This window comes from Rhinoderma darwinii, chromosome 7, assembly GCF_050947455.1.
Source record: "Rhinoderma darwinii isolate aRhiDar2 chromosome 7, aRhiDar2.hap1, whole genome shotgun sequence".
Classification (NCBI taxonomy): domain Eukaryota; kingdom Metazoa; phylum Chordata; class Amphibia; order Anura; family Rhinodermatidae; genus Rhinoderma; species Rhinoderma darwinii.
In genome coordinates, this window is record NC_134693.1 from 125,506,970 (window position 1) to 125,531,787 (window position 24,818).

General features: G+C 40.0%; 1 protein-coding gene across 1 annotated transcript in view; it reads left to right on the forward strand.

The window, feature by feature from the left end:
- PTPRG (protein tyrosine phosphatase receptor type G) overlaps positions 1-24,818 on the forward strand; it is a 410,964-nt gene that overhangs the window by 274,345 nt on the left and 111,801 nt on the right. Inside the window, exons 7-8 of the mRNA XM_075833958.1 lie at positions 7,960-8,117; positions 10,693-10,885. Coding sequence (XP_075690073.1) covers positions 7,960-8,117; positions 10,693-10,885 — 351 coding nt within the window. The remainder of the gene's footprint in view (positions 1-7,959; positions 8,118-10,692; positions 10,886-24,818) is intronic.

The following is a 24,818-nucleotide window of genomic DNA, read 5'->3' on the forward strand; positions in this document are numbered from 1 at the left end:
AAGTTTAGCATATCTCTTCTTTTACAGATCACTGTCCGGTTTAAATCTACACATACTGTTTAAAGATGTCTTTATCTTACATTTTACACGGGCCAATTATTGTGCAAGCAAGTGTTCATTGTCCTGTTCACACAGGGTAATGATCGGGAACGAGCGTTTACATGATCAGCCGATGAACGAGCAAACGCTAGTTCATCGACTGATTGTATTAGTATGCTGCAAGAAATATTATCCTGATAGTTATTACAAGTGTTACGTTTCTATCACTTATCCCCAAATATAGCTCCTTGTGAAAAGAGCAAGCGAGCGCCGATCCATGAGCTGTCTTGTTGATCATCGCTTGTTTACATGGCCCATGTCGGGCCGTGTAATAGAACCCTTAGTTACACTCCTCAGCATTGAAATTGTAACACCGAGAAGGAAAAGTTTTGGAATTGTGGAAATCACAGGATCAATAGACATGATCATGATAGGCAAATTATAGAAAAATGGAAACAATATATTCCAAACCTCTTTATTTATTTTGTATCGCGTATGAGCGCCACACACAAAAATACACACACTTACAAGCCTTGGCATGCTATCAATGAGGTTATTAATGGTTGTCTGAGGAATGTTATGCCACGCTGAATGCAATTGGGGACACAAATCAACAAGATTGACTGCTGACTTTCCCTTTGCAATTGCCGACCAATGACATCCCAGATGTGCTCGATAGGAGAAAAGTCTGGAGATGCTGCAGGCCATGGTAGCACATTTAGGCCACGCAGGCTTCTCATTGTAGCACGAGCAACATGCAGCCAGGCGTTTCCTGTGGAAAAACAGCTTCTGGGACACTTTGGAGAAATGACCGTACCACTGGTTCCATGACCAAATCAATGTAACGCTGAGCTGTTAGTTTACCTGAAATGAGGACTAGTGGGTACCGGCTACCGTACATTATGCCACCCCCCACTATAATACCGGGAGTAGGACCGGTATGACATTCCTTTTGTGAAGGCCTCTTCATTGCGTTGCCAAAGTGGTCTGGTTATCATTGCGACTGGGACAAAAGCGGGATTCATCGCTGAAGAGGATAGACCTCTATTCCAGCTTCCATTGCCGTCCTGCTGTGCACCATGATAGCTTTTGAGAACGGTGGCGTGTGGTCAATGGAACAACTGTAGCTGAACGTCTGGCTTGTAGCCCAATGTCGTGTAAACGCCTTCTAATGGTTTGTATCGCCACTGGTTGCCACCCTATGCTTGGGATGTGACGTCTAATTTCACTTGCAGTACAGAATGGATCACTATGCGCCATTCTTCCAAACAGACTATCTGTCCGTGTAGAGGTTTGCTTCCACGCACCTCTTGCTGTGATTACCGTTCGTTGTCCTCCCAACCTCCAGGACGCGCAATTTTGAACAGTGCTGACATCTCGGCCTAGGCACGTAGCGATCTGCTGGAGAGAGAAAACCAAGGTATCTCAGTTCAAAGATTCAGATCCTCTCCTCTTGAGACAAGTGCCGATAACTGTCATGTCGACGAATAGCAGGCATGGCACAATCATCCCACACCACTTGATCCGATTTTTGAGGTTTCGTGTGGCTAAAAATCTTTGCTTTCAATCTGGCTTTTATGCCCCTCACATATATGCCACAGATTGGAGCTAGATACTTAAAAATTTGCTAATTTTCAGATCTTGGCGACACCTGTTACTTCCTCAATTTGCATAAGTTTCCCCCCCTTATTGTTGCAATTTCAATGCTAAGGAGTGTATATCATGTCTTACATTCCAATCAAATCCAAAGCTCCGTTTAGAATCCTCCTGGCTGCTACTAGGATTCCGTCAACACCCCGCTGACACACACATAGCTTCTTAGTTGAACTCCTAATTTGCTGCTTATCCCATTTCCAATTTTCCACATAGACACACAACCCAGCTTTTTGAGATGGGAAATATGCCACAGTGCCTTCATAACAATGGAGACCAAGTACCGTTTTTTTTAAAGTTAATTAATACAAGATACACTTTATAATTGTGGCCCCCAAAAAACTCGAATATGAAACCTGTTGTTCAGAAAATGAATTTGTTATTGTTAATACTATAGATGGCATAGTAGGATACAAAGAAGCTGGCTAGACAAAATATGCTTTAATTCTATCTCCTTTTTTTTCTCCTCTGATCTATTTTTTCCTTAGTAATATATATTTGTGTAGTTTCCAAGGGAGTAAGTTTGGTTTCCATCACCTTGGGATGACCTGCAGTGTAGCGGAGATCAAAGCATTTACTACAAATAGTTTAGACTAAAAGAGTAAAGTTCTGCTTTTGTGTTGGGCAATTGAAGAAGAAAAATTAAAAGAAAAGGATCAAGACCTAAGACTGGAGGGTTTGTATGTTCGGGGAGCTTGCTTTTGTGCTCCTCAAATCTATTTGTGGGGAAAGTTAAAACATTCCCTCTCTTCTCAGTACTTGCTGCAGTACATCAGGGAATGGATAAGACTCAGACAAGAGTATATTATTAAAGTAAACAGATATTGTATTGTAAGATGTAACCGAAGAGCATGAAGATGGGAATGAGTGAGATGGCGGGTCTACTTGACTTCACATTTTGTCTCCGTTGTAATTCACCAGACCGGAGCACAATGCAGTGATCTTACTTGAAGTGTTGTATTAGATTCTTTTGAATGTCACATAATGTGCCTTCATGTAGATAGAATATACATTGTAATGAGAGAGCCTGCTATTGTAGAACGCAGCCGCTGGCTATTACCAGGGACGAGCTCCTAGGGAGCAGTGATGCTGTTGGCGGTAGCGGATTGCGTGACACATACTTTCCTTAACCCTTCTTTTTATGCGTTTACGATTGAATAGATGTCTTCCTGTGTTGAAGAGTAGAGGGCATAGGATTTTTAAAAATGTTATTCCTTTTTTAAACATAGCCACTCTGGGTCAAAAGAAATGATATCCCTAAATGTCTCACCAACCTTCACTGTTGTTGGGTTTGGCCGACTAAAGGCAAATTATTAAAAATGGACGATACTGAGACTTACTTTATGGAAGTAACCACCTCTCTTGCTTTCTAAAGTACAAAATATGACCGATATTTATGTCTGGCAAATATTGCCAGAAATGTATGTGTATAAACCTAGCGTACCCCAAAGCTGGCACCATTCATTTAGATATATGAGAACTTCTATGTCTACTGACTTATTGCTGAAGTCATTTGCCTTTCTATTCCATGGCTATGCATATACTGGCTATGCAACCAAGACTTTAGAGCACTTATTTTTTTGAGTTAAATCTAGGAAGGCCCAAACCAAAGACTGATATTTGTTTTTTCAGCAGCATGTTTAGCATCTTATTCCTTGCTTTGGCATATGCAGGATCGGGATCAAGTTCTTAAAGGAACATCATCAGCAAAACAGTTTGTTATGGCTAGAACAGGACCTGAGGGGGTGGCGCATGGTACAGGGGTTCGAATTACACCAAAGAAAAATCCACTGCACTAGGAATAACATGGTGTATCCATTTTGCCTGTTGCCGGTTGTGTTCCTTTAATTTATTACAATGAGGCAAATATCCTTATTGAATGTATCCTTAGATACTTCAATAAATTTCTGAAATCATACCGGTCTCTCAATCTATTAGGTGTAGGACATTCTTAACTTTGTATCTGTCTCAGTTATGAACGATCTATTCAACATTACAACATTAGAATGCTGGAGATCGAAATACTTTCTTCCAGTAAAACCTGGTTGTCTTTTTAAAAATCCAAATGAGTGACTCCCCCTCGACAGCAGTGACCCAGATGTATCTTAAGGATATACAGTATAAAACTACATCTCTGTCAATGAGGCTTCCATTTTCAACTGCGGTTCAAGGGCTACGTGAGTATCGGGAGAAAAAGAAGCATCATAAAATATAGGAAAACTATTAAAGGCTACGTACACCTTTTTGAACAGTTTTTTTTTTATTTTCAATAAAATAAGGTTATTCTGACCAACTTTTAAATATATATTTTTTTTATAAAAAATATTACTTTTTGAGATACAGCTTCTATGTATCCTATATGCATAACAGTGGTATCTTGCCGTCAAAGCCAATTCGGTCAGGTCAGCTGGACTGACCGCTCGGCAAAAAGCTGGTCAGAGACGCAGGATCTAGCTAATAACGATCACTTCATAAACATAGATGTGATCGTTATTAGTTGGATTTCTGGCTTTCTGCCGAGCCGTCAGTCCAGCAGAGCTGACAAAATCGGCTTTGACAGCAAAATACTGCTGCTATGTATACAGGATACATAAAAGCTGTAACTCAAAAAGTAAAGCCATTTTTTCGTTAAAAAAAAAAAACGATTTCAAAGTTGCTTAAAATCACCTTGAACATTGTTTTATTTAAAAGATGAGTTCAAAGATGTACATAGCATTTGAAGAAAAACAATTGTTAGATCACTTATGTTTCAAAGTTGACTGTTTGCGAGGAGCCTTATGATCGGGGAGGGGAGATGCATTAGCCTTATGATTTGAAGAGTCTAAGGCCGTGGTGGTCGACCCAAAATATTTTGGGAGCCTTAACTACATCTCCAAACTCAATTAAACCCACATATACATACATACATACATACATACACATACATACACACACATACACACACATACACACACACACACACACACACCCACACGCGCACACACACATGTATGACTTTTTACATAGCTATTTTTTTTTGTCCGTTATCGCTTTCCAAAACAGATCTTCCGGGGCATGTGAAAAGCCCATACATAGATACATAAATATACACACATCACAACTTTTGTAGATGGGTAAGATACCACAGTGCCCCCATAACAGAGGAGAGACTATATCATGGCTGATCATTATCCAGGAAGGCACATATGCCATGTGAAGTTGCCCACTCCTGGGGGCCAAACATCAGGCACATGAGGGCTGCCAGTTTATTTTCACTGATCTAGTGTATGTAGCTATTTCTAAAACTCTTAAATTACAACATATGGGGATGCTAGAGTGCGGCATTTCAGGCTGATTTTTGGCTGTAGAAAAAGTACATATAAATTGCTACTGTACCAACGAATTTGGTAGAGTAAGAACTTCTCCGATATGCCTTTTTAATGGATAAATATGTAAATCGACTTTAGTCTTATGACAGAGGCAGGACCATATAGCCTTGAGGACGGAGCAGTTTTAAGTCCCTTCAGCACCTTTCCAATAGATTTTTTTCAAATGATCAAAAAACGGACGTGAAATGTATAGCTCGAATTTTAAACCGCCTCCACAATGTAATATTCTTGCAAATTGATCATTCATTATGTTCCCTCAAATAGTTAAACTAGAGGACAAAATTAAATGAAATGTAGACTGCTTAATACACTGTGTATTTAATATGAAAATCATCCATTATTCATGGCTGGAATTTGAATAACTTTGAATTTAGCATTCCTGTTCTTCTATCACTTTGATGAACAATTAATTATTAAAAAATAATACTGTCGGCATATGGTGAGCACTTCTGTACATTCTCTGTATTACTGCTAGTACATGAGCTTTGTAATTCTCCTATAGAGTACCACAACATGGGCGATACATTAGACAATGGCTCTTAATGAGATATAAAACCCAGTGTTACGGATTAGTATGTATTAAATATGTTTTACAAATGTGTTTTTTTTTTTGTTGTGTTTAAAACAAGTCATTTACATGTTTCTACTTAGGGTGCCCATTTCAAGTGTTTGAAATACTACTTAGGAGTAAGAAGCTTCTCTACAATGTATCAATCTAAAGTTCGAAAACCCAAGTCCTTGTTAAAGGGACTGACCATTTTTGGCAATCCCTTTTTTGTTAGAAGTTAGACGTTCGGTTGATCACTAGGGACATTCAGTGATCAGATGTAATCTGTGGGGAAAGCTGGCAAAATGTGTTCAATTTCCCTGCAGTGCCGCCACAGGGGAAATGAAGCATTACACAATTATGATTAATATTTGTTCTGTGTGTGTAATGCATGAACAGGATAGGTCCTCCAGAGCGCAGGACCCAAATTGTGTAGCTGCTCTTTAATTTTGAGATGAGTGTCCTGAAATGAGGCTCCCCCTCTATTAACTTAAAATAACCCAATAATGTATATCAAAATCTATTTTCTAAAGACAACTATTTTTAGAGGGTAACTAAACGTTTGACAAACTTCTGACATGTCATAGTGACTTTTAGTTACACTTTAAAGGCTGACCTATATCTTTTGGGAATCTATTCAACCATAGGTTCCATATATGGGTTAAGGGACAGTGTTTTCTAGTGTTTAGAAGTTACACGTTTAGTTACAATTTTTTTTTTCTCCCTACGGTATATCAAATATATAAAAGTCAATAGTAAGATCCAGTGCTCCAGAATGAATCAACACTTTTCACACTGAATATTTTTCTTGATAACTAATTAAAAGCATTACCCATAATGCTCTGGTATTTCTCATCCACATCTTGTATTAGAGCAGAACAGTTTTACCACTTTTAGGATTCCATTCTTATATTGATGACATAACATGTTGACACAAATTGTTGATGAATATTTAGTTCTAAATGTACTTTTAAATATTTTGAAAGACGTGTGAAAACTAGACAACGACTTGAAAGAAAGTGCCATGGTCTAAAATTCTGAAACGTTGGGGTGGCCGTGGTTGGCAACACATATTATACTGCACCATTTTTCTGGATCCTTCATTGCAGGAGCCGCTGTTTTCTACAGCTCTCTGCTCCGGCTAATTAAGACGTTTCTAGAGGGGGGCACACTTTTAGTATATGTTCTAGGGTCGTCTAGTTGGAACAAGCCCTTTAAGTGTCTCACTATTGCTTGATTGTATCTACAATGTTGTGTTCCTCATAGTCCTATATTACCTTACATTTCGACTTTTCTTCTAGTTAATGGCTTATTTGAGTTAATGTGTTATCTATCCTTTCTGCTCCTTCACTGACAAGGAGTTTACAGCCTGTCTTCTGGCTCTATTACTATTGCAGTCATGTTTCCTTCACAGAGATAAAAATTGAACAGTGTTATTCATTGAAGATGTCTGTTTGATTTCCTGCAAATCTCTGAATATATACATTCGGTATTGTGTCTTGGTCCTGAACATTACTGTATTGCATCAAATGTTTTGAGCTGAAGAAATCTAGAAACTTTACTAAGTATTTTTTAGTTAGTAGCCATCCATATTTTTGACTAGATAGTTTGTCATAATGTAGTATCCTTTTTCTTAACTGCATATTGTTTGTTTTTTTTGGGTGGAGCAGTAGTCATCTGACAGCTGTTCCATTCACTGAACGGAAGGAACAGCTGTCCTCTGGCAGCTCTTCCATTCTTTTTCATCAGAGAGCTTGTTTGTGATCTTTAGGATTGCTGTGTTAGTACTCTTGGTGATCCCATTTGTGAAGTCATTGTGATACCTTGGCAAATGCCTCTCTTGCCTTTCTCTTATACTGAGAGTCAAGTATATAGTAGTAATATTGGAATAGGAATGGATCCAGCTGTTAAATGGAAATCACTGAGGCTTAGGTTAATTGGCTTCCTATGCATTGTGTGTATGTCTGCTTGAGATTGGGATATTCGATTGTGAGCCCCAATGGGACCAAGGACCAATGTGAATGCATTATTCTCTCAATTGTCAGTAGAAGAGATTATAATATTTAGTGTTCTAATTGTAATACATTATAAATAATACAGTAGCATGGAAATATACTCTATATGTGTAAGCAGGGTTAACTTTATTTTCATATAAATGCTCAGCATACCATAGGGAGATAAATTATTCAGCTGAGAGTGGCGAATTTCTCTGCATATTTGCATTTATTAAACGTAGTGACATCTGTATAGCACTCGGTTAAGACAGTGATGAAATCCGATGGGCTAAAGCAAGCAAAATAATATAAATTTTATAATAGAAAATATCTCATGTTTATTTTTCTTCTCTTGCAGAGAAAGAAACCTTTCTGGATCCGTTTATCTTAAGGGATTTGCTGCCGGAATCTTTAGGTAGTTTTTACCGGTATACAGGGTCCCTAACAACACCTCCCTGTAGTGAAATTGTGGAGTGGGTTGTGTTTAGCAGACCGGTTCAGATCTCTTATCAGCAGGTAAGTCACACGTGACTCCATGGGTTATGGGCCACCATAAAATAATAATCTTCCAAAAAATTCAATTTGGGTAACTCTGTGATGCCAGTGCAACACTTTTATTTCCCGCTAGAGAAGTGAGAACCTAGACCATGTTCGCACCGTAAGTAAATTATAGGGAACATAAGCAGGTTCTAAGCACTCTCTATGGTGACTATCCAGAGGACTTTTTCTCTCTCCTAAAATATGTGCTAAAGGGTACAACAACTGTCCACAATCTCCCCCTACTGTTCTGATTTAAAGTAATGTAAAAGAATGCTAATCCCCTTTTGTGTTGTAAGACCCGACCCTTTCCTACACTCCGGCTGAAACCTGGATAGAACCAGCGTGTGAAAGATTCATGTTTCTCTAGCAGATTTCTTTGAGTGTTTCGGTGTTTGCTTTGTTTTTTTTAGTTATTTTTTAATTAATTTTTATGTTTAGTGTTTTTGACTGGTGGAGATATTGTCTGACGTCTGTTCATCTACCTACTGGCAGATTGGTGTTTCTGGTTTTCACATCGTGTCCACATCACCTGTATACAGGCCGCCAGATTTTAATGCTGCATGTTCTTACATGATTGTACAGCTCCATCTGTTTGTTTGGCTCGCTGCTCTATAAGGAGGGCTGAGAGTCACATTGCAAATCATGCGAGCACAGAAAGGTGCAAAAACGACACCGCAGATCTTTTTTTCTATACATAAAGTGAATTTGCCAGATGTTCCTTCTACATTATTGATTGCACAGTGTAATCCATTCTTAAGATTGATTGGCCAACGGGTGTAATGTTATTATCCCGATGTGTCCAGTTTCAAAGGTGCTTATTACAGATCAGAACATTAAAATGTTACATATATATATCTGCTTAATGAAAATAAGCAGTCCTAATGGAAGGATTAAAGCGATCCTCCACTCACGGGACGTTTTTAATAATAATGGTGTATATGAAGTAATATTACCTAGTGCCCTCCAGTTGTGCCCCTCTGCCGTGGATCTGCCTTTTTTTGAGTCCCTTCTGTGCTGTCCCAAAATGATGGCAGCGCTTCTTATACTACAGGTCTGAAACACTGCCACTGCTATCGGATTGGCCATAGACGCTCGCGCGAGCTGTTGTGTCCAAGCCGTAAACCGAGAGTGGCCATTTTGTGACAACACAGAGGGTACCCTCGGAAGAAGGGAACCAGGTAATATTTTTCCATATACTCCATCCGATTTAGAATTTTGTCCAGATACCGAGGGGTCGCTTTATTGGTTTCTATGTTAATTATATGGTTACCTTTTGTAAAGCCTTGGATGCATACATGTATATATCAACAATTCAAACGTTATTAATTCTAAATAGAGTATTTATACTATAAAAAACCTTTGGTGGAAGGAATAAAAATACCACCTGACATCTATAACAATTCATACTAGCCAACAGTCCCAAGCTGTCGAGTGAACTGGATTGTAAAGGGGCAAGGTTTATGCTAACTTGCATTAAAATTCCATTTCTGGTCAAATTGGGGGGGGGGGGGGGAACATTCCTGGAAGAGAGGGGCTTAACATTTGCGGTTCAAATGGTGGAAAGTATGAGCATGCATAGAAAAGTTGTGATTCATCTGGTTCCTACATTGTAATTAGGTCTAGTTCTTGCGCCCAAAAAAAAACCCAAATCCATTTTTTTCCAGATGTATAGTTAATTCATTATCTTCCTAGTAAACCGAACAGCATTTCCTTTTACAGTTCAAATACATGAAAGGGAAACCAATTTGTTTATTTTGGCTACAAGATAAGATTAGACTAAAAGTATACAACCCCTTTTTAAAGCTGATGTCTTACAAAAACAATCCAAGAAGATTTCTATAACCCCTGGGGAAGTGTAGCATTACTTGCCAGCCATTTAATTAAGAATGACCGTGACCGACCATGGACGGGCTGACCTCCCGTGACCTGCTTATTCCCCAATAGGACATATAGGCAGGTGTTATTATTCCAAGACAACCTTTTTAATACTTTGGTTGAGCACTAAATGACTTCCTTCTCATCTACACTAGAGCTAAATTCGAAGGACATACCAACAAGTTTTGTTAACTTGTTAAATCCAATTTTTTGAGACCTTTAAATGAAAACAAAATAATTTCACTGCACTGTAGCAAAGTGACCATTCATTTTTTTTTTGAGTCTAAAGCGAAAGCAGTGTGTGCTATAAAATGTAAAAATTTGGATACCTTCTTGAAATATTTAGCGTAACTAATCCGTTGTTGGTATACCCTCACTTAACAAAGCATGACAAACTTCTGAAGTCCACCCCCTTGACCCCTTTCAGCAGGATTCAATAATGTCCCCTCTGTAGTATCACTTAGGCTTATTACTTTTGTGAGTATTTTTTAACCCATGTACTTGTCTGGTTTTTCCATCAATCTGGAACTCTTTTCAGTGGGTGGATATGTTTTCGATGTAGCTACTGGAAGCAGAAAACATATCCTCCCATCATCCATGTCATGGTGAGCCTCCATAAATAAACCAGTTTGTATATAAAGGGTCGTTAACTCTTGTATGTAATTTGTGGTTTCAGCTGGAAGCTTTCTATTCCATATTTACCACGGAGCAGCAGGACCATGTCAAGTCCGTGGATTATTTGAGGAACAACTTCAGACCAAAACAGCCGCTAAATGACAGGGTCGTGTATAAGTCTGCTGTGAAAGACGCTTGGAGCCAAGACATGTCTGACGACTTGGACAATCTTTTTGGTACGGAAGCGTCTAAAGGTAACGTATTTCACATGTTTTAACCTGATAGTAAGTTCTTTCTCAGTTAGAATTGAACTCGGAAAGACAGGTGTTTAATTAAAATGCCGTTACGAGTCGTCTTACAACAGCGGGTATATCGTTTCTATTTCAAGCAACATTATCCCACTGAGCCAAGGAATGACTAAAATAACATCTCTAAGAGAATTGTGGGTAAAATGTGCAAATTTCTGTTTGGTTACCCAATTTTAGTACCGGGTTGATATACCCATGTTTTGGAAATTCACTTACCTTCTCATATAGAAAGGCAGCTGTTATATTTATTGTGAAGGGCTTGCATGCTACTTCTATGTACTGTGTCTTATTATGTGTTTTAAAGGGTAACCAAACTTTCAGAAAACATCTGACGTGCCTTAGTGACATGTCAGAAGTTTTGATCGGTGGGTGTCCGAGCACTAAGACCACCATCAATCGCTAAAACAAAGCGGGAGAAGCTCTCGGGTGAGTGCTAAGCCGCTTAATTTCTGATAGGCTTTACTTGGAAAGCCACAGTAACGGTGTACAGGCTCATAGTCTTTCTATTGAGTTTGTACACTGTTACATCGGCTTTCCGAGAAAAGCCGATCAGAAACCAAGCGGCTCAGAGCTCACCCGAGCGCTTCTACCGCTTCATTTTAGCGATCCGTGGGGATCTCCGTGCTCGGACATCCACCGATCAAAATTCTGACATGTCAGAAGTTTTCTGAAAGTTTAGTTACCTTTTAAATATAATTACTCGTGATTAAGGAAAGATCACCTTCTACAACATCACAATTCTTGACCCACTAGTCGCACCAGTCAGAAAATCCGTGTCGGTGTCCAGGCTGTGTCATGGCAACAAGAGTTCTGGTGAAAGACATGGCTACTTTTTTTTTCTTGTTGGCAATATTCCACAACTGCTCTGTCTGCAGTGGGGACCAAGCAAGACTAAGGGTAAAACCACACGTGGAGGGACTGATGAGGCCGCGAAGCGACAAACAACCGCACCTACATCGTTCTCGTCGCAGCTGTCAATTAGTCTGTTAATAGCTGCGTGTTATTGCGGGTGTGTTCGCCCTTTACCTGCAAAATCATGTGCCCATTTATTAACACACCCTTTATGGCTGCATGATTTTGAAAATAAAGGGCCTTTTTACCCATAACGACCATTAACAGGCTATTTTGACAGCCACGCCGAACGTGGTGCCAGTGCAGTGGTTGGCCGCATCGTGCCCATGTCCATGCCGCTCCACAAAGAAAAAAAAGCTACATTTATGGCCCTGCACTGCGGCACACATAAATTATGGCCCTGTAGGTACGCTGTATGCTGCTGAAGGGTGCCTCTCGGGAAGGAGTACTTTGAGGGGAGATGACAGTCCTTATCCGGCATGCAGCATTATTCTGAACATGCCACGAACATGTGAGCCTCCGTATAAAATTGGAAGCACATTGAGGTACAGCATGGGCCCATAGCAGAGCATGGCTTTTGATTATGGATCTTTACAACACATATCTGTATAATGACAATGTGCATGGGCCCCTAGTCCCGTCCCCTCTAATATTCCACTCCAGCAGAATGCTATTTTAAATTACTCCGAAGGTCCTCCGTTCATGGTACATACTGTATTCTTAAACGGCAGCAGATGTGCCTACATATCAATAGTTTATATATATAGTCAAGTTTTTTTTTTCCATAATTTGCGGAATGTTTCTAATTTGAGTTAAAATATCCTTTGAATTGCACACCCGAGTTGCATTTCTAAGCTCATTGCATTTGGTCCATGTTTCCTAAGTCCCGGCCAATTCCATTACAATTACATTTCTGCATCTGAAAGGGAGATCAAAGCACTTTTTGTGCAGCATCCCAGGATCCTTCAGGTGTTCACAGGCCAAAGTAGCCAGAACTGAACCAACAATTCTGTCGTTATGACATTATTTGGCATCTTCTGTGCTGTGGCTTCTACATAATGAACCGAGGGAGAGGATAACATTTAGTCCAGTTACTTAAATCGTTTATACACGTGTGCCAATAGCTGTAATTATTACAAGCGCATTGATGGTTTCTGCCTGTTCATGTGAATTAAAAGAAAAATACAACCTGTTTGTGACAAGGAATTGTCTTTCCCGTAATGAACCTCAAATAGATGACTTTAATCTCTATATTTTATGTTGGTAATTGGTACTATTGATCCACATACATATGTACACTTGGAGCTTACTTTGTTTTCGGACCTGGTTTAGAGACCTACCAGGGGCAACGTCTGTAGGGACTCTTCTATGTTCTTCCCCTACTTACGTGGTTTCCTTCCAAACGTCAAAAATTTACTTAATAATTGGCTTCCTATGAAATCGGCCCTAATATGTGTCTGGGAGCACGATTGTGAGACACGGGATGGTTTTATGTAATCTGCTGGCACTATAGAGGGAACTATATGGGTTACCTTACAAACTGAATTGAAAGAAGCACACCATGTGCTCAATTTGTTTAATTACGCTCTATACTAATTTGGTCCCTAAGAAGAGATGTTGCAGACCACAGCAAAATGGGCCCAAAGGGGTCTGTACGTACGTACGTACGTACGTACGTACGTACGTACGTATATCTATAATCATATTATTTACAGGGATTGTCATCAAGCTCTCTAAGACTTCTGATGGCTTTGTAATGAGAAATTCCCTGTTCCCATATCTTTGCTTAAAGAGGTTGTTCAGTTTAGAAAACCCATTTTCATTGACCCTATTGGGGAATTTGGAGGTAATAGAGGGGGTTCCCCTGTTCAGGTTCCTCACCTCTTGTACAGGATGGAGAACGGTTACAAAGAGCTTTTCTCGTTCTAACTGTCCTGTCCTGATTTGCACAAATGATTCAAATAGGCAAGGTGTAAAACTTAGTTTCCCCTCTGGTGGCGCTGCAGGGTAATTAAACACTTACAACCAGGTTTCCTCACAGATTACTGGTGATCACTGAGGATGCCAACAGTTAGACATTTTGTGATCGATGTATTGTCAAGTGACACTTCTACAAGTAGGGATTGTCCAAAGCAGAGAACACTTTTCACTAGGTAGATTTGTCCTTTTAGATTTCTCGGAAAGCTGGGCAACCACTAACTACAAGAGTTTAAAGGTGGCTTATTTAAATCTTTACCCCATTGGACAAGCCACAACATACTGCAAATTTTGCGTTAAAGTAGACGCCTCTGGTCGTTTTCGTGGGCAGAACAGGATGGGTTTTACAAATGTCTCTTGAGTTGGGATTTAAATGTTGGAAAGTATTTGACCACTAAGGACTTATGTTTGTGGCATGTTCATTTTTGAGGAATTTTTCTTTAAAGGGACATTTAATATATTGTGGAATTTTACCCTTCTCAATTTACAATACTCAACCACAATATTTATTTTTCTTGTCATTTATCAATTGATAGAGTAATGTGCGCGTATACTGTCTACTCCTAGTGATTCTGAGTGGAGCCTGGAGGCCACCAATTTGTTCTGGTGCAGGGTTTGTGCTATATTACAAGACTGGGCATGCTCTGACCTTTTCCGTAAGATCTCCTTCAAGCCAAACATGTAAACTCCACCTGAAACTGGCAAAAAAATCCCAGAGACTTTGGCAATTATGAGCATTTACTATACTTCTGACCTTATACCTTCCGGACTCATAAAATCTGTATCCTGAGCTTGATTCCACATTCCGTTTAACCTCCTATTTGCTGGAGGCTTTTAAGGTGAATGGGTGATACATTTATTTCCTCTGTTTTGCCATGGTGTAAAGCCTTTACCTGGGTTACCGTAAGCTCTGTGTTTTTCTGTGGCAGTTCCTGGCATGTAGAAGCTTAGTACTGGGACGCTTGGTTTTCTTTGCTTGGTTTTGTTAGGCTACATGCACAGAACAGTGTGTATTTTGCGACACGTAAACAATGGATCCGCTGTCTGTTTTTACGGTCCATGTGTCATCAGTGCGTCCTCCACATCCGTTCCGTAGGTCTGTATTGCATTCGTATGTCATCCGTATTCACCAATCCCCCAAAAAAAGGCAATGCAGGAAATTGTCAATAGCTTGTCTTAAACCCCTGAGAAGGTCACATGATCCCCATCGCTTAGCAACTGATCCGCAAAACACAACATACGGACAGCACACGGATGGCATCAGTGTGCTGTCTGTGGTTTTTATGCCGCCATAGACTTTGATGCCTGAGAACGAGCTGCATACACGGACAATAATAGGACCTGCTCTGAGTTTTGTAGTACAGTCCCACAACCCCCACACGGATCCGTGAAAAACACGGTAGTGTGCATGCAGCCTTATATTGTTTGTTTTTTATGCCATTCTATTAGTATTTTTCTCCAGTTTATGACGCCATAGCATGCCAAATGTGATAATTCACAGTTGTTTATTTCATAGGTCAGGACTGTTAAATATTCTTATAATAGTAGGATTCTTATAAGAATAGGCTTTTCAGAAAAAAGCACAAAGGTTAGAGTCCAGGACAACACCTGCAGACTTTGTGTTCTCTCGCCATGTTTGGAGGGTTTCCTGTTTTGCAGTGGATTTGTATCAGAAAAATTGAGCTCTGACCACTATAAAGATATATTAAGACCTAAAAACATAATAGAGTTGAACCTTTTCCATGTCAAGGGTGTCTCTCATACGTCCTGGCAGGAAGGCACTTTAGTAGGCAAGGATATATCTCCTATGTTCCTGCTACTAATGACTAATGTGGGCTAGGTTGCAGCTAGAGCTGCAATCCAGGTCTTGTTTGAAAGCAAAATAATATTGCATCTTACAGTTCTTTGCGGAGTATGTTTTGTGTGCCCAAGGCGTCTGCTTGAGTGTGTTTTGGTCACAAAGTAGAATCTTTTGGCACATTTTTCTTATCCATTGTTTGATGCAATGTTGCATGAAGGTATAAATTATTGTAAGTTGTATTTTTACATGGTGTGCTGCGCCCTCTCAAAAAATACAGATTTTTGTATCATAGTAGCTGTTTGCTAGCATATATATTTAACATGTTTTGTGGTCAATAGCCAAATATTGCTTAGACTATGTTTCAGCGTTTTCCAGAGCACAAGCTCTTGTAGATGTATATGGTATTTTTTGCTGTTTTTTTTTTCGTTTTTGCAATCATCATGCTGTTTTTAAAGAGGCTCTGTCACCAGATTATAAGTGCCCTATCTCCTACATAATCTGATCGGCGCTGTAATGTAGATAACAACAGTGGTTTTTATTTTGAAAAACGATCATTTTTGAGCAAGTTATGAGCAATTTTAGATTTATGCTAATTCGTTTCTTAAAAACCAACTGGGCGTGTTTTTACTTTTAACCAAGTGGGTGTTGTAAAGAAGTGTATGAGGCTGAACAATCAGTCACCAATCAGTGGCTAATCAGCCTCATACACTTCTCATTGTTCCAGCCCAACATGATCCACAGCACAGTGTGATTGTGCAGTGAAAGAAGCTGGGCTGGAACAATGAGAAGTGTATGACGCTGATTGGTCGCTGATTGGTCAGCCTCATACACTTTTTTACAACACCCAGTTGGTAAAAAGTAAAAACACGCCCAGTTGGGCAATTATAAACAAATTAGCATAAATCTAAAATTGTTCATAACTTGCTAAAAAATGATCGTTTTTCAAAATAAAAACCACTGCTGTTATCTACATTACAGCGCCGATCAGATTATGTAGGAGATTGGGCATTTATAATCTGGTGACAGAGCCTCTTTAAAGTGTGTTATCTCTGTATTTTATAGGTTGTTCCTTTTTTTTTTTTTTTTTTTTTAATTCCATCTAAAAATCTGATTTTTGGTCTCCAATTCTGGTGATTTTATGAAGATATGTTCATGTAGACGTAGGTATTTATGAACTCTGCACACAGTATACTTTTATTTTTAGATGTGTGGTGCATCTAACTTTCTTCTCGGCCACACTGCTGCACTTTGATACAAATATACAGCTTATGCATGTTTTATAAAAAATTGCACTTTGACACAAAATTGCATGACTGTGCCTATGCGTATAAATTGCTGAGTGGCACGGCCAGATGTCTAATTTCAGAAACTATATAGTTAAGGGGGTTTAGTATTATTTTTTGTTTTATAATTTAAGTTTTATATATGTGTCAAAAGTGTGAAAATTGTCTTGGCTACCGGAGGTGTCCAAAAACTCCTGGCAATAAATGCGATAAAGGCAGCCATTCACTTTAAGATCTTATAGCAAATGCTATGATGCATTGGGGAAGAATGTTTTTCCTACATTACTGTACTGTGTAAAGGAGCACTCCGGGCAAAACTGATGCACTGTGATATGCCTAGTACATGACACTGGAATTCTCTTTGGTGTTTTTTGAATCCCCGTGTCCTGCACTGCCGGAATCCCCGTGTCCTGCACTGCCGGTGTATCAGTTTTGTCTGGAGTATTCTTTTAAAGCTGAATGTACGTTTTAAATGTTAAAATCTAACTAAATTTGTCCAAAAAAAAATTGGTATGGTGCTTTCGCTTTTTTCCCTATTTCCTAACCGTATGAACTGAAGCGTATGATCTGGCTGATGCTTTTAACCGCAATGTGTTAATGTGCATGAGCCAGACTGTGTCTCCCTTGCCCACTGTCCGTGTTGCAACTATTAATATTGTATTTGTCATGGTTTCTGCAGCCATTGCAGTAGATGTAATGTCCCGAAGTTTGAGTCTAAAGCAGTTTGATTTCCGATCAATAAATGGGATATTTCAGCTCGCACCTAGGATGTTAATGTTTCCCCTATTTAGTGCACTAGGTTAATCCAACATAATAGTCAATTTAGCAGCCTTGGTCCCTTCGATGTCATTTACACAAGACAAGAGGTTTTTTTCAACATGTTTCCCAGCAAAGGCAATGTTCCAACTATTGATCTGAAGTCAAAGGTACAGCGCTATTCAAGAGAGGCAATTTAGTTCACATTCACTATTTCACCCAGCCTGACATCATAAATGAAACCATATCTCATAGTAGCGTTATTGCCAGGGTGCCATCAATCACCTCTTCATAAGGTTGCGTTCTGTGTCTCTCACCGAGAGCGGTGACATAACGCTTCATGCTCTGTCCCTTTTGGGTGTCTGCGTCAAGTTCATTTTGGGAAGTTGATCCCATGCTTCAGTTTCTACAATTTCCTCGAGCAAAATATATCAAAGGCCCCGATAACTTGTAGAAGCCGCATAAATACCAGACGTGGTTCACAGAGAGGGCACGGAAAACACAAGATCTGGGAAGAAGTTTGGGAAATATAGAGAGAGGTTCTCATTTAACCCATCTGACTCTTGTAAACAGGAGTAACTTCTATTTCTCAGCCACATATTGCTCTTTTATTGATCCCAGAATTTAAAGGGCCATTACACCTAACGCCCACAGCTTGTTAAAGTGCAGCATATAGAAAGAGCTGCTACCACCAATCACAAATATGTATGTAAACGTTTCTAGAGGTTATCAGAACTGGAGATGAGGGAAATTAAGTACACATCATGGGGGCGGACATATTTCTAGACTAATTATTTTCAAGAACACGACAGTCAGAATCTTCCGAACCTAAAACGGCTGATAATCGTGAACAAAATATTGTAAGTAACTGCCCAGCAAATGCAAATAAATGGACACTGTCTGTCTTAAAGAGGATCTGTTACTAGTTTATTAATGCTCTATCTCCTAATTAATCTAATAGGCCTATGATGCTGATAACTACAGTGTCATTTGTTTGCAATACTTGCCAAATGGGAGGTGACTTTCTTTTCACTCTGGGCGGTGTAATGTTTTCTGTATGACGCTGTCCAATCAGTGTCATACAGTTCTCTTCCCTGCCCAGCAACACAGGATGATCATGTTCTAGGTGGTCTATAGCCGGCAATATGAGTTTTAAGTGATCCCCCTTCCCTCCAGCCTCAATCTCTCACACTGTGTGAAGCAGCTTCAGGCTGTGAGGAGGCTCCACCTCAGGAGAATCGCTGGTGTTGACACCCACTTGTCTAGTATAGCCTCATTTGCATATTTGGGAAAAAGCTCATAACTTCTAAAACAATCGTTGTGTGGGACACAATTCTCTCTATCATTATCTGTGTGACAGCGCACATTAGATTAGCTTGGAGAATAGGCATTACTAAGCTAGTGACAGATCCTCTTTAAAGGGAATGTGTCATCAGAAGATGACCTATTGTTTAATCAAGTTTTTATGTTAAGCATATTTTAAAGAAATTTTGTTTTTATTTTTTATATAATGGATGTAGCGAAGTTTAACTTGACTTGGATAACTTGCTGCAGTGTGATATCACACAACAAAAGCCACTGAAAAAGTAAAGTTAAATTTCTTGTCACTGTGTATTTAATGTGTTAAAAGTCAATATAAACATTGCTAAATCTGTAAATGAAAAATAATCCAAACACTGCAACGGAGCCCTATAATAGACTGACCCTTCCTGTTCTGTGGAGATCACTTCTCGGCAGTCATCTTATTATCACCACAAGCAGGATTACAATAAAAGGTAACACCTCTATAAAAATAACACAGTATCCACCATTAACAATAGGTGATGTACACAGCTCCCCTCCTCCCCCTCCCTGCACAATGACCTCCCCACAGGTCACAGATCATGCCTAGAAAACTCTCCCATAGAAGTCAATAGGTCATCTCCAGACTATTGTTTCATATGGTCCATGTAGCTGCTGTAAAGCATATCTCTAAATGCTGTTAGCACCAACTCAGGCAAGATGACTGCCCCCATAATAATGTACAGAAAATAAAATAAGAAAAATCTACAATAAAAAAAAGATTAGAAAAAAAAAAATATATATCTGTATTTGGCTTTAATTACTTTAATTTTTTTTTTAGGTGATGCGTTCCCTAAAATACTGTTTATATTGTGACTAGTAATGTATCAACCAGAGGTTTTTTTTATGGCATTCACTGCTCCCTCCGTCACCTATGATGATGGAGGTGCAATAAATGTTGGGAGGCCTACACATATGTTAAAAGATCATATTAGTGGAGTATGTAAACCTGGACCTATTCTATGCGATCTGCCTATATCACTTCATTGATTTTGGTTTTCCAATTTGTCTGTAAATATGTTGGCTGTTCGTGATTTCTAGATAAATGGTCCTGAAAAAAGAAATGAAACATGTTGGCCATCCAAACCCTTTTGGCACAGCTGAGAAGTTATTGTTCCTGGAAATGAACAAAACTTTATAAACCTTTACATAAAACACCATACTGTCAAAGGGGTTCACACATTCTTGACTGCAGTAATACCTTTGTTTTCAAAATTGGTGGTGGTCCAAGAAAACGGATTTCACAAATTCTGTATTTTGCCGTTAACACCTTTAATTATAATTTTCCACTCTGCAAAATCTCTTCTTGTGACACGGGTCCCCTGACAATGAGATGACCACAGGATCTCAAGCAGCTGTGGCCCCCGGCGATCAGATGTAATCGGTGAGGTGACTTGGCAGCAAATGGAAAATATCCCTGCAGTGCCGCCACAGGTGAAATGAAGCATTACACAGTTCCCATTGAAATCCATGGACTGTCGGTGTAATGTACCGTTTTCTCCAGATTGAGAGACAGTCTTTGTAGCAGCTTTACTCTGGCAAATAAGCGTGTCCTAAACAGGTGATCCGATCTGTTAACTTCAAATTCCTTAATACAGGGTTTACAAATGGCTGTCTTAAATCAGCCAACCCTTTTATTCAAGTCTGTTACTCAGCACCACCTTAAATACAACTTCAAGTTAATAGGGGGTGTTCTTGATTTTGACTCACCTCTTCACAATACCACGTAATACTTTTATTTTTAGATTACATTATACATAACAGTGGTACCATCTGCTTAAAGGAACACTTCAGGCACAACTAATTTACTGTTCTGTCTAGTGCAGGACTTAAAGGGGAGGGGCCTGACACAGGGATTTCAAGCGCACCAGAGATAGAATCACTCTGTCATATACCGCCCCCTAAGGCCCTGCAGTAGTACAAGTGTATTTGCATTGCCCAAAATGATTCTTTTAACTGAAGTTTTAGGTGTACATAGGTTGACAGTGGTTGCCTGCAAGACACACACACACACACACACACACACACACACACACACACACACGTGTGTGTCTTTTTTCTATTGTACGTGCTTTACATTGCAATATAGGACGGCTAGTAATGGTTTTACTTTCCCATGGATTAATCGCATAAATCCTAGCATAGAATGAGGTAATTTAACTAATCCCTTTAAATAAGATACCTGCTATAGTGATTTAGACAGAAGGGCAGGAGTCATCTCTTCCATTTTTCTTACTTTATTAGGTTGTTTTAGTAACTGCTATTAATAGAGATGCATTTATAAATCTACAACATCGACATTGTACTGAACTGCTCCCACTACTGAGGAGAGAAATTCCAGCAACAACGCTGCTTTATGAAATTTGTTTAGGTTCACTTTAATACAATGCCTATAAAAAGTATTCACGTCCTTGAACTTTTTGACTTTATGCTACATTCTGTTGCAGATAACAGCACCAGGGCTGCACTGCAATAATACACATTGTTTTGTTTTTTCAAAGAAGCAGATTATGGCTAGGGCTACACGGCGACTTTGGCTGCGACACAGGTCGTGCGTCCAAAAATAGCTGTGTCATGCTGAATACGTCGCAATAATGGAAGTGATTGTGGCCATGTTACGTCCCGCAAGTTGCAGTGACCATCGCAAGAAAGCCGAACTTTTTGGGTCTCTTGCAACTTTTACTTGCCCTCGCAGCTACGTGTGTGTCGCAACGCACCTACATTCATATACATTACTTTGACTCCGGCAGTACGACACTGTGATCACACATCGATCCTTGGCTGTGCTAAGTCACCATGTAGCCCTAGCCTAAGGAACTTTTTCCTAGCTCTGTCTCAATGGGAAACCGTGTCGTTCTGCATGTAAAAACCACAGATGTTTAATTTTAAATGCAGCATTCCCCATGGAAGTCGAACGGGAAAACCACATCATAAACGTAACCAATAGGGATAAAGAAGACACCGCATGCCCCGAGTTCCATATGGTTGTCAACTGCACTGTGTGAATGGCATTTCTTAAAGTGTAGCTAAACGTTCAACACGCTTCTGACGTGTTATAGTGACATGTCAGAAGTTTTGATGGTTGGTGGTCCGAGCACTGAGACCCCCACCAATCGGTAAAACAAAGCCGCAGAAGAGCTCGTGTGATCCGCTTCGTTTCTGTTTGTTTTTTTTGCAGAAAACCGATGTAGCGGTGTACGGGCTCATAGACTTTCTGTTGAGTCCGTACACTGCTACATTGGTTTCCGGACAAAGCCGAACAGAAACTAAGCAGCTCACACGAGCAGCACTTCTGCCGCTTCGTTTTAGCAATTGGTGGGGGTCTCCGTGCTTTGACCCCCTGCAATCAAAACTTCTGACGTGTCACTATGACATGTCAGAAGTTTGCTGAACGTTTAGTTCCCTATTAAGATTGTATCTGTTTGTTGCAATTGTTTACCACAGCCGCCTAAGAAAACGGACACATTTTAGTCTTTTTTTTGTAGCCACGATGTAGCATCTGTATTGTTGTGCCAAAGTTGGACTTTCTCCGTTTCTACTACGCTTGATTTGGATTAACCTAGAACACTATAGTGATCAATGTTCGATTCTTTGAAATGTGAAAACAAATGTCTTCAAGATGATCTACAATTAAACACAACATTTGATTGCATAATTAGTCACCCCCTTTAGGCTACATTCACACGACAGTGAAAAAAAAAAAATGTCCATTAAAAACTGATCAACTGTGAGTTTTTCATGGCCGTTTTGCATCAGTGTGTCTCTAAATTTTCACCAATTTCCAGTCCGTCTGTCCGTTTTTAAAGGCTGTTTGAGATCCGTTTTGCATCAGTTTTTCATGGCCGTTAAAAAAAACCTGATGAATTTCATTGGTCAGGCTTTTTTTGTCCCAACCCCCTGAAAACACCCAAAGGAAGGTCACATGTTCACCTAGACACGATTTACAGCCTCCCTGTAGATGACGCCACACACGTCCCTGTAGAGGATGCCACACACGTCCCTGTAGAGGATGCCACACACCTCCCTGTAGAGGACGCCACACACCTCCCTGTAGGGGACGCCACACACCTCCCTGTAGGGGACTCCACGCAGCCTCCCTGTAGGGGACGCCTCGCAGCCTCCCTGTAGAGGACCCCACGCAGCCTCCCTGTAGAGGACCCCACGCAGCCTCCCTGTGGAGGACGCCACGCAGCCTCCCTGTGGAGGACGCCACGCAGCCTCCCTGTGGAGGACGCCACGCAGCCTCCCTGTGGAGGACGCCACGCAGCCTCCCTGTAGGGGACGCCACACAGCCCGAGTAGTTCCCTTGCACATCCCCATGTCACAGATCCATTTTTAACGATTGTTACATGTATTGACTGCCGATAAAAACGGATCCATTGACTTCTATGGGGGCCGTCCGGCCGTTGAAACGGCCAAAAATAGGACATGTCCTAGTTTTTGACAGCCATTATTCACGGGCCATTAAAAAAACGGCTGTGTTAATACACCCATAGAACATCGTTGTTCTGAAAATGGCCGTGTGACGGCCCTCACACGGCCGTTTATCACTGTCGTGTGAATAAGGCCTTAAGCCAGTGTCTACATGTGGCTGGTTAATATGATCCAATTTTCACAGATTCAAGACTAATTGGCGATGAAACCACCTCTGCTATACACGGACTTGAATTGGGTGCATATTTATGCATTTGAATATTTTTGGGGGTCAATAACGGCAATAGATATAGATCAGTTATATATAGAGCATTCACAAAATAAAATATGGAAAAGCCCAAGGGGCGTGAATATTTTTATATTATATGCACTACATATACACACTGTATAAAAAAATTAGTATAGCATACTCTCGAAAATATTGATTTCAATTTCGCTCATGCAGTTCAGCGGATTATGTACGACATCAGTATGCATGTTTGCTGTATAGCGTGACCTGAGCTAGTAAACAAATAACTTGTTTTCCTAGTGTCTCCACATCTTGTCTATGCAAGCCATGTATGAAGTCGGCACGCTCTTCATCAAATGCTTGCTTAGTATGCTAAAACGTGCAAATGCTCAGCACTGACGTGTCAAGAGTATGTGATTACCCAGCCAGTGAGACCTGCACGACTGCTCTAAACACGGCCTGTTATCCACGCGTCGAGAGAATGTCACCATCACGTTGGTTAAGCGTAATATATCTTGATCCGGTACAGTGAAGAGCAGGCCGTAGCGGTTTATTCATTAGATAAATAATAGTGTACGTTATGCTCATATATTATGAATCGGCCGTATTCTTCCATAATGACCTGAAATGTCAATAAATGTTAATAATTTATGGACGTTGAGTTGATTTGATCAGTATTTTTTTGTACTGTTGAATTTCAAATATGATTAGGTGGATGACCTCGAGGAAATGCTGTGTGCTCAGCAGCCACACGTCTTACTGAATCCTGTGTAGCTTTCTTCTAAGACGTTCTCTGCCGATAGACGCAAACCTCGAGAGAGGCAGGGAAAATATTCATCATAAACCTTGAATTTCCCTTGGTGAAGTGTCTGATTCTGGACAGGAGAGCAATATCTTCATTTATCCAATCGTTTATAGCTTCAAACACCTTCTACGTTAGAATTAAAGGCACTGTAACCCTTTATTTTTGAATTTTATTTTATTTATTTTCTAGAATTATGTTTTTATTATGCTGTTTGAATCGGGTACGGCTGTTTAGTTCCTTAGCATCCATGGTGGGGTCACTTGTACCCTTTTCTTTCCAGCTATCCATAGTTCTTTTACAATACAATATATGGGGTTTTGGGGAAAGCTTATTAGACGACCTAATTGAGGATGACGCAAAATTACAGAGTAGAAGACAGAAGCTTGCAGTTGATGACCAAA